Source organism: Gossypium hirsutum, chromosome A09 (genome assembly GCF_007990345.1).
Source record: "Gossypium hirsutum isolate 1008001.06 chromosome A09, Gossypium_hirsutum_v2.1, whole genome shotgun sequence".
NCBI classification, from domain to species: domain Eukaryota; kingdom Viridiplantae; phylum Streptophyta; class Magnoliopsida; order Malvales; family Malvaceae; genus Gossypium; species Gossypium hirsutum.
Window position 1 is genome coordinate 1,508,548 of NC_053432.1, and position 15,678 is coordinate 1,524,225.

At 34.5% G+C, this 15,678-nt stretch overlaps 1 protein-coding gene across 1 annotated transcript; it reads left to right on the forward strand.

The window, feature by feature from the left end:
* The first annotated feature begins 3,230 nt into the window (after positions 1-3,230).
* LOC107888484 (uncharacterized protein At1g10890) lies at positions 3,231-6,572 on the forward strand. Its single transcript, XM_016812610.2, has 3 exons — positions 3,231-3,650; positions 3,822-4,041; positions 6,074-6,572. The coding sequence occupies exons 1-3, from the start codon at positions 3,391-3,393 to the stop codon at positions 6,329-6,331; spliced, it is 738 nt and encodes a 245-aa protein (XP_016668099.1). The 5' UTR covers positions 3,231-3,390; the 3' UTR covers positions 6,332-6,572.
* Positions 6,573-15,678: the final 9,106 nt, after the last annotated feature.

Here is a 15,678-nt window from a genome sequence, read left to right on the forward strand (position 1 = left end):
TCTATTATGTTTTCCATTTTTAGTAGTTTACGTTTAATTTTAGTAAAATAAGCACTATTACGCAATTTTTAGCCATGTGATGACCTAACAGGCCAATACGGGCCTAGGGAAGAACTAATAAGTCAATTGAGTGTGCATGACATTGTTTTCGGGTTAAGAACGCGAAGAATGACGGCAGTGTCGTGACATTGGCATGTGGTGTTGCCACACCATACTTCAAAGCCAAACAAGTCAGCCTTGAAAGGCAGTGTCGCAACACCACGGCGGATTGGAATTTTAAGCCAGGGATATTTTCATCCGCACAATACATATTATTCAATTTTATGGCTGCTAATTGACCTAGTTAAGATAGAACATTTTGGCTATAAATATGGGTGTTTATCCTTAGTTTAGAAGGCTTGGCCGAGTGAACCGTTTAAATTAGTTTTAGGATTTTATTTTAGTTTTACTTTTATTTCAATTTAGTCCTTTATTTTGGAAAAAAATTGTTTCATTTGTTTTAACTTGGATGCGATTTGGATTCAAGCTTTCATTTATTGAGTTTATCTTAATTTCTTTTTGGTTTTCAATTGCAATCGAGATTATCTTTGCAACTGTCAAAGGAATTTCAGTTTTTGCGCGTAAATCAATATTGAAAAAGATCAATTTTCATATTCATTTTTCCTATTTAAATATCTGCTTTGTATGTTGAATGTGAAATTAGGGAAAATGGCATCTAGATCCATGAGTGATTGATTTCCTTTGGGAGATTAACGATCAAATGTGGGAATAAATAATAGAAGAATTAGCGTTTATTTCTAAGTTAGTTGGCTTAAACCCGGAAGTAATTTCAGATAAACGAGATCGAAAGAAAAATTTACCTAGTAAATCATAATTTTTCCCGATCAAAAAAGTGAGGTTGAAAGATAAGTGAGTATTGGTCGATTAGTTAATTAATTAGAGGTTGAAAGGTAATAATTGGTTAACTAATAGCTAATTTGAAAAAAAACTCGAATTCTGAAGTTAATTAGGAACATTGATGTGAGTTAATCTTCTGCTTGTTTAATTGGATTAGTTTCGATTGTTGATTTGTGTTATTTAGTATTGCTTAATTTATGTTATTTTCATTGATTAATTTCCATTTTGTCTCTCATACTATAATATTAGTGTAACATCCCAAATTTTAGATTAATGAGAATGTAGAATTATATAAAAAATAAATAATTAGCTCAGTGGTTAGTTGTTGAATGTAAAAGCATGGTATTAAATGAGATCCCTAGTTTGAATCCATTCCTTTACAAAATAATTCAATTTTTGCAAAATCCCATTTTTTTTAGAGTCTGTCATCTATGCCCTTATTAACCTAGGTATAAATATTATTTTTTCACACTATTACTTTTTATTTTATTTCTTCTTAAAATTTCTTAGCATTATTTAGGTTTTGGATTGTAAAGTTTTTTAAATTGTGGTGTGGACTGTTTTTGTTTTGGAGTTTTCATGCATGCATGGTTTTCATATTAAATATATGTTGAAATTGGATTGAACATGTTAGTCAGTTAAATTAATAATTGGGAATTTTATTCGTTTTTTCATTGCAAATAAGATAAACAAAATGTTTTTCTTCTAAGGCAATGTCGTGCAATGTTTTCCAAAGACCACGCCAGTTCTGCTAACTTGACTTAATAAAAGGTTGATTTTAATTAAATGAACGCTTTCCCAAAGTTAAAAAGGTAACTACGGTTTTATTAAAAGAGAGTGTTTAGGAGGTTTCAACTATTGATAGAGTAGGATTGATGCTTAGGTGTTCAATGTAACTTTCACGAATCGGTCATAACGTATAGGCTAGATTTAAGAGGTTACATTTAGCGGTATCAGAGTGTAGGTTTAAAACCTCAGACTAAATTTTTGAATCTTTTCAAAACAAGTCTGCATGCATGCATACATGAAAAGAGTATTTTTGAAAAGTACTTTACAGGGAATGATGGAGTCCGAAGGTCCAATGCCAAGTCAATAGAAATAGTAATGAAACTTTTGTAAGACTATAGATACTATTGCATAAAATGTTAATAAAAGAATTGTAGATTGAGAATGCATTAAAAGATTAAACAAAGTACTAAAGACTGAAAAGAATATTTATTAAATGATCACTCGTGGTAAGAGGGACTGTAGGGGGTGACCTCTGAGGGCTCTAGTCTGGTATGTTGTTAGTATTATGGTTAGCAGCAGTTGTACAAGTATAAAAATCCTATCAGTGTACTCATCCAAGCAGATAATATTCTAAACAATATTTCAGTGATTTCAGTTTTTCTCAATTTGTGCTTTGTTTTTCATTTTAATAGAGTTACTAACAAACTAGAACATGATCAATCACCATTAAGGCAAATTGTGAAACCAAATTAACATTAGCAATGTAACTTCTTAAGCACAGTCAAACATTGTTGATCTGATAGAACATAATAATAACAACTCAGGTCATGCAAATTTTATATTATGATCCTTAAGGCAAAGCAAAGCATAATTTTTGCCTTTAGAAGTAGGAATGTCGTGGTCGTGCTTTCAGTAATACTCACTTATAGAAAAGAAAAAAAAACCCAAATATTTCATAGAACTCACCAAAAAAGGGGGAAAGAAGAAATGATTAAAAGAAAACCCAAAAGAACAAAACGGATCAAAAAGAGATTTTTTTACCAAACATGGACCCAATATAAAAAAATATTGCAGATGAGAGATGAAGTGAAACTAACTTGTAAAGTAAATAAAGAAAGAAAGTGAGCTGTTGAAGAGTGAAACCAATAAAAGGCCAGTGAGAAAGTAGAGAACAAACGGGCCCTAAGTATAAATTTACTTTCCTACTAGAAGTAAGAAAATTATTTATCGCTCTGTGTTTGATTCGTGATTGTCTAAACCCATACTCAAAGCGACTTGTGGTAGCCGAGAAAGTCATTCGGTTGAAAACCGGGAACGTTTAGGATCCATCTCGCACAAAGCATAGATACTTTTCGATAAAAAAATTATTATTATAAATATTACAAACTAACACAATTTTCAAATTTTTAATTTTTTACTATGAAAAAACTATTTTAAACCGAATTTTTTTCCAACATCGACGGATACAGTACAATACCCACTGCCATAATCTAAATACATTTTTCATGGTTGATTTTAATCACACCACTAAACAAACTAATTTCACCATCGTGACTGTTTTTACCATTAATAGAGCCATAGAAAGGAAGCTTTAGACCCCGGAACTACTATAGTTATTTTTATTATTATTATTTTATTATTTAAATTTAGCTATCTTTAAAAAGAATAAATAATCATTAATTGATTATCTAGGACTTGTTTCAAGCAGAAGTCAGTTTGTCTCTTGATTTCGCCTTTGACATTGTACAAATTTCTTAAGTTGAAATGCCTCGAAGCTTATCCCGGTCTCGGTCTCGGTCTCGGTCCCCGTCATACCGGTCTAGGCACAGCCGCCGTAGCCGAAGAGAGCACAGCCGGAGAAGCCGTTCATCCTCTCCACGTCGCCGCAGAAGCCGTTCACCATCTCATCGACGCCGCAAAAGTCGATCTCCGACTCCGAGGAGACACCGTAGGCGAACCTCCTTATCTCCTTTGCCCAAATCTCCCTCCCCACCTCCTCCCATCCCTCAAAACAAAAACAATAGGTATCTTTTTTATTTTTCTTTAATTCGAATTTTGTTTTTGTTACTTTGAACGAAAGCAAAAACAATAGAGCACAACGTGAGGTCAAATTTTAGTAAAATCTAGTATATGGCTAAATCATTGAGCATATTCATATGTAATCGTTTAGTTTTGTTGCTTTGGTTTGTAATTAGGCTTCATCAAGAAGCTGAACTAAAATTATTAGAGGAAGAGACGGCGAAGAGATTGGAGGAAGCAATCCAGAAAAATGTTGAGGAGAGGTTGAATTCGGAGGATGTTAAGTTAGATATAGAGAGACGGGTAGTGGAAGGGCGTAAGAAATTGTTCGATGATGTTGCCACTCAACTCCAAAAAGAAAAGGAATCTGCTCTTGCCGAGGCAAGGCTTAAACAGGTAAGCATCTTCACCCCTGCCTTCTTGTTCTTTTAACTCAAATGTTCTTCCATTTGTATTCGTATATTATTTGGATTTGCATTCTAGACTACAAAATTTAAGCTGATATTAGTGAAGCGTTTGGGAAGAATGACCCACATAGATATTAGATCCATGGTATGTCTTGATTTATTAAATGAGATTCATCACTTAAAAATTTCTTGGTAGAAGAGTGGTTGGTTAAGTTGGTTTTCTATTTCAAGTTATAATATATACCTATTTTACTTGAACTTGAGGGTGAGAATTGGGTACAAATATGTGTTTGAAATGAGTATATTCGATTTTCTATGTTTTTTTTATGTATTTTGGGTAGAGTGGGTGGGTCTTGGAGATCATATTCCCATATCCATGTCCGGAAATGCATTTGACATGAGTATTGGGCAATAAGTATTTCAAGAAAATTGGAGAGTCAAAGCAACTTAGTAGTGTCCTATAAACTTGGTCTTAGATCTCCTATGGCGTTTGATACTTCTTGTAATTGAAGTATTGAGATGATGATGGTGATGTTGGCAATGGGGGTTCCTTAGCTCTTGTGGTGATTAAGTCAACAAGTAGAAAATTGATGTCTCAAACTAATCTAGAATATAATGTACAAAAACTGTGATTGAGATTTTTGAACAATTTACTTAAAAATTAATTTAATAAGCAATTAAAGCAAATAAAAGAGTAGAGATAAAAGATCAAATACTATTGATTTATGGAGGTTCGATCTCGTGCCTATGTCCTCTTCTTTAGTCTCATTTGCCAAGAAGTTTCCAATTTGCTATCTTGAATTGATACTTTTAAAGGACGAAGGATATTTTCATAATTCCTATCTTTTATCTAGGTTAAGATAGCAACCTCTTCTATCTTTTCAAAGCTAAGATGTATCTTCTCTACTTTGAATGGCCTAAGTTGAAACCTCCTCTTTATAATAAAGATGTTTGTGTAAACAAGATGAATCTCTGATAGGCTAGATGTTTGTAAGGTTGAGCTCAACAAAGAGAAACTATTTATAAGGTGTTTTTATTTGGGAATGAAAAGAACGATATGAAGATATGAAATTAAGTTTAGATAGTGAACTTGAAAACTTTGTGAGGGATAATGATATTGCTTTGATCTTTCTCTCTTGGTGTTTCATACTTCTGGAAATGTGGGAGACCCTTATTTAATGCATGGAACATCGAAGTATATGAGTCAGTCATGTATTTGCTAGAGATAAAACACACCATGAACATTGTAAGTGAATTTATTTATAAAAAGCACCAGGAACATTGTAAGTGAATTTATTTTTAAACAGATTTAAGATCATTCAACCTAGGTCCAATCCAGTGTACTCCCAAGTCCAGACCATAAATCTCTATCTCTACTTAGAAATCCAACTAGCTCCGATAGTTAAGAAAATCTATCTCCCACTGATAGTATCTTAGACAAAATAATAATCTTCACATAAGTTACTTGCTCATTATAACCCCTTGTAGTACGAGCATATTTAGATTACTTACTATGAAAAGTTGTCTTCCCTCACACGAAAGACCATTGTATGTTTCTATCAGTTTAACTCGGGTAATCAGGGAACCATATTTGTTTTACATTGCTTTACATGCACAAAAATTTGAGGACAATATATTGCAGAAGAAGTGAATAATGTGTTTGTTTCCAATGATAATCAGTTTGATTGGTAACATTAACTTACAGTTTAATTAAATTATAAGACTATAGCCTAACACTTCTTTCTTCAATTTGTTAGTAGGGTGCTATTGTGCTTCTAATGCTGTTATTTATATTTGATGTTTTGATGTTGATTCCCTTTTTATTTTGAAGATTTGGATTCCAATTTTAGGAATCCAGATTGTTTTCCATGTGAAGTTCTAGGAGAAGTGGATCTGGTTACTATTGCTTGAACCAGATGTGTTACCCATGCCTAACTAACTTTCTCCATAAATTTATATTTGTCCTTGTGTCACATTTTGGTCCCTGTCTTGTTTTGATATGATGTCGACAATTTGGGCAGGAACAAGCACAGAAAGAGAGAGAAGAGCTGGATAAGATGCTTGAAGAGAACAAGCGGAGGGTGGAAGAGGCTCAGAGACGAGAAGCATTGGAGCAACAAAGGAAAGAGGAGGAAAGATACCGGGAGTTGGAGATGATTCAAAGGCAAAAGGAAGAGGCTGCACGGAGGAAAAAGCTTGAAGAGGAAGAAGAACATGCAAAGCAGATGAAGTTGGGCAAGAATAAGTCCAGGACAAAGGTTCCATTCGGAATTGGGTGATAACAAAAACATGTACCATATCACGGTATTGTATCGATCTTCAATCTTTTATGTTTCTTTGGCACTTCTGTACCAAGCCCCAATGCCCTTGTTCTCTTCTATACCTTGAGTACGATATTTGATTTACAAGAAAAGGAACTAAAACCTACTTCCTTGAAAAACTGGAAGTGAATTTCTTATGGTTGGTTGGTAAGCTATTTGCCGAGAAAATGAATTGCAAGGATTATGTTTTTCCTTTGGATTTAGGTTGTTTGCTTCACTTTCATGAGTTTTGCAGGCAATTCGCTTTTGGGAGTTCTAGTGTTAGCTTCTTAGAAAGAGTCCATAGTGAGCTATAGCTTCTGAAATATAAGTATTGTTCTCTTCTATACCTGTTTTTTTTTTTTTTTTGAATGAAGCAGGTAACATGTTAAATTATTGTATGTCTTGTAACTTTGTAATATTTTCGGTATACTAAATTTCTTACAACATTAGAAATTATTGAAATCTTACCAATTTATTCTTTTCTTTTTACAAAATTATTGAATTCCATTTAACATTGTAAAATTTTTAGAAGTTTATTTACTTTTTTCCAACTTAATTTATTGAAATTCTTACAAAATTGAATCTCTAACAACTTTATGATAGGCTTAATATATTATTTGGCACATGAGTTTGACATTTTCTCTACTGTGGTACTTGTGAAATTGGGAGGCTGCCCAATAAATTGAGCCAGCAGCAGTGTTGCCGCCTCTGAATACCTCAGCTGAAGGTTTGACAGCAACAAAACCACCATGGACTTCTGATCGAAAAAACTCTAAACTTTGCTCAGAAGACGAATCGAAAAGCTTCCTTCAATTCAAATCTTGTGAAGAGGACATAATAAAAAATCAATGCATAAGTGTCATGCTTTAGTGAATTATAACATGACACATCATTATTAAATTAAATAAAAATATTAAAAATTTGCAAATAAATATTGATAATTTTAATTAAACATTAATTGTAACTATTATAAATAAATATTAATAACTCTTGAATGTAAAATTTAAAAATTTAATGTTTTAACATTTATTTATAATTAATTATTATTTAATTATGTTAAAAATAAAGTTTACATATTCAATGATAATAATATATGAATAAAGAAAAAAAAAATATATACATACATATACCAAGAACATATTCATAACAATAGTATTAAGTATTAAAAGTATATATATAATATAGACAAAAATATATGCATAATGTAGTATTGAAAGTATTTACATGGGATAATATAAAAAAATATATGAATAATGTGATATTAAAAATATATACATAAAATATATATATATCAAATATATATAATATAGTATTAAAAATATATATAATACATACACATTAGAAATAATAATAATGTTACAAAACAATTATTAATAATACTTCATAAATATATACATATATATGTTAAAAATAAATACATATTAATATTAAGATGATGATAATATTAAAATAACCATTGATAACTTTACATATAAATATATATACATATAAGTGTAATTGTTACAGGCCATTTTGCCCGAGGCCCAATTAAACACAAAACAAGAACCCAAATAACAAGCCCAAAGTCCCTAGCCCAAATCTAACCCTAGCCTAGAAAACACAAATCAGAAAAATAAAATTTCCAAATCAGACGCCACTGTCCCTTCGTCCACCTGCCCTCTGACCGGCGCCACAACCTCCACCTGCTCCACCGCTCAACCACTCCTGCAAACACGCAAGAAATAGTGCAAAACAGTAGAAAAAAATAGATAAAAAAATACATTGTAGATCGACTATAAAGCCACGGAAAAAAACAGATCTAAAGGGGTTTTTTTTTCTTTCTTTTTTCGACGATTGTAACCAAAAAAAGAATTACTATCAACAATACAATAAAAAGATTTCTCCAAGGTGATTTCCAAGTTTTGTTTTCTGATTTCAATCTTCCATTTTTGTTTTTATCACTGTTTTTATTTTTATTTTTATTTAACGAAAATATAAAGAAAAAAGAGAAAAACTCACTGTGACGGAGTTTCAAACGCCGATCTGGCGCTTCGTCGGCCGTCGGAGACGGTGGTGGTGCGGCGGGCGCAGCGGTGGCGCGGCGGCGCTATGGCAATCCAAAGGCCGGCCATTTTTGGAGAGGAAAGGAGGGATTTCTGGATTTTTTTTAAAAAGAGGGTGGCTAAAATGAAGGATATCAAAAATTTTGGGCTTAAATACTGATATAAAACGGCACCGTTTTGATAGGGTCAGGACAGCCCCAAAACGACGTCGTTTTGGGCTCCTGACCCGAGACCCGACCCGTCTGCCTTAGGGGATCCGCGTGTTTTAACGGAAGGGCTAATTGCGCGTTTAGCCCTTCCGCTTTTTAATGCTTTTAAAATTAGGTTCTTTTAATCTTTTGAATTTTACCCGGAATTTTATTGCGTTTTCAATGTAGTCCCTTCTGAAACTACGTCGTTTTAAAGGCGAAGGACAAATTTCCTCTTTAGTCCCTCCATGTCTCGCGCGTGTTTAGAATTATCCCTCCCTTTTTATTTATTTGTGATTTGACCCGAATTTTGTTAAATTTTTAACTTAGTCCTTTTGTTATTTTGTTTATTTTCTTAATATTATATTATTATTATTATTTCCTCATTTATATATATACATACTTATATATATTTTATATTTTATAATTTTTATATATATTTTTATATACATATACGTGTATATACATACTTACATAAACTTTTATATTTAATAATTTTGAAATACACATATACATATATTTTTCATATTTTTATAAATTTATGTGCATACACACTTTTTTTTATATAACGTATATACTTATATTATATATATACATATTATTTTATAATCTATATACCTATATATGTAAATGTTTATGCTTTTATTTTTTATAATCCATATACATATCTTTTATTTATTTTCTTCATTTATTTATTTATTTGTATGTCCATTATTATTATTATTTATTATGCTTTATATTGGTTTATTATTGTATATACGTGATTGATTTTATTTATATATATATGATTTCTTATTTACTTATATTTTGTTTTCCTCGAGATTATTTTGCTTACACCATCATCATTCTATTACGCCCATTTCTATTTAGATTTCAAAAAAAGAAATTTTAAAAAATATAAGTAATATTCGGTATTTTGGATCTTCGAGAGAATCGAGCCCTAACGTATTGGGTTCCGACTTTCTTCGTTGAACTTAAATAATCGAGACTACTCTTCAAAAATGATAACAAGCTCGTTATCAAGAATTCAATACGTTGTGTCCTAACGCATTGGATGTGACATGTTGCTTTCTCGAAACGAGAATTTTTCGAAATAAATGTAATATTCAGTGTTTAATATTTTGATAAATTGTGCCCTAACGTATTGGGTTGCGATTTCTTCATTTGATTTAAACAATTGAATATTCTTTTAAACTTTATTACACGAATTTTTTTCAATATCGGGAATTAAAAAAGGATCGTGTCCTAACTTACTGGTTGTGATCCCTTTTTTAATCCAAGATAATTAAATATCTTCTAAATAAGCACTTTTCATTCGCGTATCGGGAATTCGAGACATTGTGTCCTCCTTACTGGATATGATTCTCTTTCTCGAATAACGTGAAATACCCTCCTTTTCTTGAAAATTTTCAACGTTTTAATACAAGGATCGTATTTTTTTAAAATTCTTCAAAGTTTTCAACCTTCGACATTAAGACATTAACTAATCAACTAGGTACCAATTTTGGGCGTTACGAGGGTGCTAATCCTTCCTCGTACGTAACTGACTCCCGAACCCGTCTTTTGAATTTCGTGGACCAAACTTGTTGTTTTAATAAAATCAAATCGTTTATTAAAAACAACCACTTTTCGAGGTGATCCAATCACACCTCATAAAAAAAAAGGATTGGTGGCGACTCCCGTTTCATTTTTCAAAACCCAAGTTGACCCCGTTTTCATCCAAAAAATGGCGTCAACAGCTTGGCGACTCCACTGGGGACGAAACACGAGAGTCAAGCCATGAGTTGATTACTTTTTATCTTTTTGTCAAAAATCAAAAACCTAGTTTAAATATACGATCCTTTCATTGTATTTTTATTTATCTTTATTATGATCTTCGTCATTGTGATTCATAATTGCTGTGTTTAAGTTCAGATTTATTTTTGCACATTGCATTGCATGACCGTTGGTCATACCCTTTTAAGTGGGAGTGAGAAGCTACGCCTTCGTGAGGTTTTCACCTCCGCATGGGATAGTGAATCGCTTTCGGGATACATCCGTACCTATGTCTTCGTGAGATTTTCATCTCCGCATGGCCATAGGGAAATGTATTCCCCTGAACTGAACTCAGTCCGTATGAGCCTATAATGGGTGAGGATCGAGGAATCTGCTGGTTCAGGTACCCTTACTTTAGAACCAACCCTCATATAGTAGACTTAGGAACTTAACCTAGGTAGAGCCACTCCAAACCCCTAGTATCTACCCGATTAGGTACTTTTTGTTTTCTGTGCTTGATTATGTTTTGTACTAACCCTTCTTGTTGTGTTTTGATTATGATTGCATTACATTGCATTTGCATCTTAGGAAAGAGATATGAATTCAAATCCAATTACTAAATTAGAAAGCTTGTCATGGAATACGAATTCCTTGATAAAGTGGAAAACAATACGACTTCCCAAACATATTCTGAGAAACACAAGAATGGCGATGGAAGAGTTCGTGACCTTGCTTGGTGGCCTGGGGATTCGAGACGATTGTCCAAAAGCCTTCAACAAGCTGACGAGCCTTATGAAGATGGGCAGATGATGGATCGCGACCAAGATCAAGAAAATGAGCTAGCAATGGCATTTATTGGTGAGATTACCTCAAACATGCGGATGAAGAAAAAAATCGATGTTGTTTCTTGGAATATGAGGGTGAGGTCGTACATGTATCCGTTTTATGTAAGGGAATTTGCTTTCTAGAAAAGTTTCCTAAATGTAATTGAATCAGAATCAACGTCTCTTTAGGCATTCATTTCATGCATTTGCATTACATTGCATCATATGCATTAGATTTTCACGAAGTGACCCTAATTATGTAAAATTATTTCAGCTAATCTGGAAAACCAATCAACCAAACATCCTTACGGTACTCGTCGCAAAGCCAAAGAAATGGATCAAAGATTAGAGAAACTGGAGCAAACGCAAAAAGAGATGCAAGGCCAGTTACAGGTGCAAATGAAAGAACATATGGAAAAGATCCAGAAAGACATGGCACAAAAGATGAAGGAGTCTCAGGATGAACTAATGACTAAATTGACGCAATTAATAACCAAGGGAGTGGATAAAGGGAAAAATCCTGTGGTTTGCGATGAAGAAGGAAACAATGATGAGCCACTTTTTTCTCCAGGATACACGCCTCCGCAAGCGCAAATTCAGATTGAACCACATCCACGAAGATCTTCTGTTTCGATTAGGCCTCAGCACTTTCAAGGTGACGCTTCAATACCGAAGAACCTTCAGGGCAGATCTGGTTCTAGTCCTGACGATAATCTGGTTGTCCCGGACTTCGATGAAGTAGCGGAGAAAGACAAGATGAAGGAGGAGTTACCAAAGCAGTTTGAGGAGAAATGGAAATGGATTGAAGAGAAGTTTAGAGCGATAGAAAGTATCGACGGCTATCGGGGAATAGATGCGAAAGATCTGAGTTTAGTTCCATATTTGGTGCTTCCTTACAAATTTAAGATGCCGGAATTCGAGAAATATAATGGGACCAGCTGCCCAGAAGCTCATATTACTATGTTCTGTAGGCGTATGGCCGGATACGTCAACAACGACCAACTGCTCATACACTGCTTTCAAGATAGCCTCACAGGGGCAGCGTCTAAGTGGTACAATCAATTGACGCGTATCCAGATTAGTTCTTGGAGGGATTTAGCACAAGCCTTTATGAAACAATACAGTCATGTAGCTGATATGGTCCTTGACAGAATTACCCTTCAAAATATGGAGAAAAAGCCTAATGAAAGTTTTAGGCAATACGCACAAAGGTGGAGGGAGGTCGCTATCCAAGTTCAGCCGCCACTCCTAGAGAAAGAAACGGCGATGCTCTTCATCAACACATTGAAGGCCCCGTTCATCACCCACATGTTAGGAAGTGCTTCGAAGAGTTTTTCAGACATAGTCATGAGCGGTGAAATGATTGAAAGTGCCGTGAGAAGTGGAAAGATTGATGCTGGAGAAAATAATAGGAGGTCAGACTTAAAGAAGAAGGAAAATGAGGTGAGCAATGTGAACACCTACAACAAATCGATTACACAGCCAAGAAAGGTGATTACTAGTCAGCAAGGTTCATCTAGACAAGAATCGTATGTGAAGCAAGGCACTGAGAACCTTCAATTCACGCCAATTCCGATGTCATATAAGGAGTTGTATCAAAGCTTATTCAACGCACGTATTGTCGCCCCTCTCTACACGAAACCTCCACAGCCTCCGTACCCCAAATGGCACGATGCGAATGCACAATGCGAGTATCATGCGAGAAATACGGGGCATTCCATAGAAAACTGCATTGCCTTTAAGAAACTGGTTGAAAGGCTTATCAGTATGGGCATCGTTAAATTTGATGATTCCTCCACTGCGGAAAATCCATTACCTAATCATAATTGACGAGTGGAGTGAAAGCAATGCACAAGCAACTGAAGAAGGGATCTTATTAGATGTTCGCCCTTATAAACCTGGGAGTGTTCTAAAGAAACCTTTAGAGCTTACTCAGAGTAATATTCAAAACACACTTGTTGCTTTCAGCCTAGAGCAACAAGAAGTCTTTTGTGAAAAAGGCTTATGTCTGAACGTCATTATTTTAATGGAATGCATCTCTGCGATCTTTTGAACTAATAGTTTTTTTTGATTATTCTTTTATTCTTCCATCCAAATCATTCTTTCATTCATAATCATACTGTGCAGATAATTATTCTTAAATTCATACATTCTTTATATATTATTTTGTACCTACAATAGGTCCCTGGATATCAACGACATGAATGACACTGCTACAGACTTAGAATCTCCTTTTGAGCGAGACATGTGTTTAGAGGGATCTCACGACTTTGAAAATGACACAGATCGTAGCTTATCTCCAAACTTGTTGAGGATGGTAGAACAAAAGGATAAACAGATCCTACCTCTCAGTGAATCATTAGAAATTGTGAGCTTGATGAAGACTAGAATTGACCTGCCTACAGAGACGAAAAATTCAAAGATGTCTTTGTATGATCATACCAGGGTATGCCTCGATTCTTATAATAAAACCTGCACAACAGCACGATGTCAGAAATTTACAGTGCGAACGATGCAATTCTTTGCCGGGGCAATGCCTCTCTCGTTGAGTCAGCATAGCTTTACCCATTTGAAGTTGAGTTTCCATCCTTTCAAGATGTTGTTGGATTTTATCCTGATTAAAGAGGAAGATCCAAATTTTTCTGTCGTAGTTGCGTCCCAAAAGGGCTCTATGAAAGAAATCTGGTACCAAAGAAGGTTTCTCCCATACAAGATGAAAGTGGAAGATCTTATGTGGAAGACTTTAGAATAACATTGATTCTGGTCGAAAAGCATGACCAGAACTTGCCTAATCTCATGAATTCAAAAAATCAAAAAATAAAAAAAAATCAAAGTCAAAATAGGAAAAAAAGAAAAAAGGAGAGGCCAAGGCGAAAACCCGCAAAGGGCGCTTTGACCAAAGGTGGATCTGAGTTGAAAACTCGAAAAAGGACGACTCAAATTTTGAGCACAATGGGGCATGGACATCACCATTATCGAAGACTTCTAATGGGCATTGTTTCATTTTGAGAGGCTACTTCATGAGCTAAAGTCATCGTATACCGATACAGAATTTTAGAGAAGAGAGTATTGGAGAATGCATTGAGGTTAAACAATAGCACGATAGCTGAAGTCTCAAATTAGCTCAGAAGTGGACACCACGATTCGTCACTGAAGTTCCTAGAGTTGAACATCAAAAATTGAAGGAAAATGACTGAGACTTACGAGGATTGACGTGAGAAATTACCATTTACCCTCATTGTTTGTCGAACATCGGTACTGGGGCAACACTTCTCTTTTTGGTTTACAGGATTGAGGTAGTTCTACCTATTAGAATCCCCTCATTGCTTGTTGAATGGATCCAATCGCAATGTGATCAGTTGGCCCTAGGAAAAGGGTTAAAAGCTATTCATCAGGGTCAGATGTACCATAAATAAATAATATGAGCCCATAATAAACATGCTCGTCTCAGAGAATTCCACAAAAGGGCTGGATGTTGAAAAAGATTCTTCCTTAACGAAAGGATTCTAAAGGGAAATGAATGCCAAACTAGGAAAGTCCCTATGTTGTAAAGAAGACCGTTTTTAGAAGAGCACTGATCCTGAGTGAGAATGCTAATCCTATAAACTCGGATCCAGTCTAGAAACACTTCGTTTAAAGAAGAAGGAAGGACCAAGGTGAAAACCTGCAAAAGGGCACTTTGATTCAAAAAAAAAAAAGAAGAAGAAGAAGAAGATGAAAAAAATGAAAAATGAAAAAGTAAAAATGGAGAGGCTAAGGGGAAAACCCGCAAAGGGCACCTTAGGCCAAAGGGGATTTGAGTTGAAAACCCGAAATGGGCGGCTCAAATATTGATCAGAATGGGGTATGAAGTGATCAGATTGGGGCATGTGGTGATCCTGCTATACCTGAAAGAGTAGGGCGACATCTTGGGGCATCGACAAAGTCCTATAGATCTCCTAAACACATGTCAAACTCAGGAAAGTCTTCAGAAAGTTTGTACAGAGAAGTTCAAGCTGCGATATCTGGGGCACCTAACCTTCATACTATTTATATATTGAATTTGTTGTTGTTCTTGGAATACTTCATTCTTTTTCAAGATACGTGTTCCAATCAATTCCTCTTTTATTACCCTTGATAATTCATGCATTTCGAGCTTGCTCTCAAATCAATTCTATTTCATCCATTGTTATATTCTTTTTTGCAAGTATGTTGCATTGGAATGATGATACTTTCACAATGAAAGTTTTGCATATTACTCTAGAAGTTTCTAAATAATATAGGAACCTGAAACAGGACTATCGTTTAGAACGCACCAAGTTTAAAGGGTGAAATATCTAAGAGGAAATAGTTTAAGTTAAAGGCTATCTTTTCAGATTTTGTTGTCCAAATATTGATTGAGCAAAATGACAAGATGTCGTGTTGGTGGCAAAGCTTCAATGAGCCAACAAGCGATGTTTACCAGGCAAAAGGAAAAAGTCTTCTGGGAGAAGAAAATTTTGCAATTGTGCATGAGCATTTGGTATGACACCTTG

Coding starts and splice junctions, on each gene's coding strand:
- LOC107888484 (XM_016812610.2), top strand. CDS start 3,391: ATGCCTCGAAGCTTATCCCGGTCTCGGTCTCGGTCTCGGTCCCCGTCA. Junction 3,651..3,821: donor CCTCAAAACAAAAACAATAG/GTATCTTTTTTA, acceptor GTTTGTAATTAG/GCTTCATCAAGAAGCTGAAC. Junction 4,042..6,073: donor CCGAGGCAAGGCTTAAACAG/GTAAGCATCTTC, acceptor CAATTTGGGCAG/GAACAAGCACAGAAAGAGAG.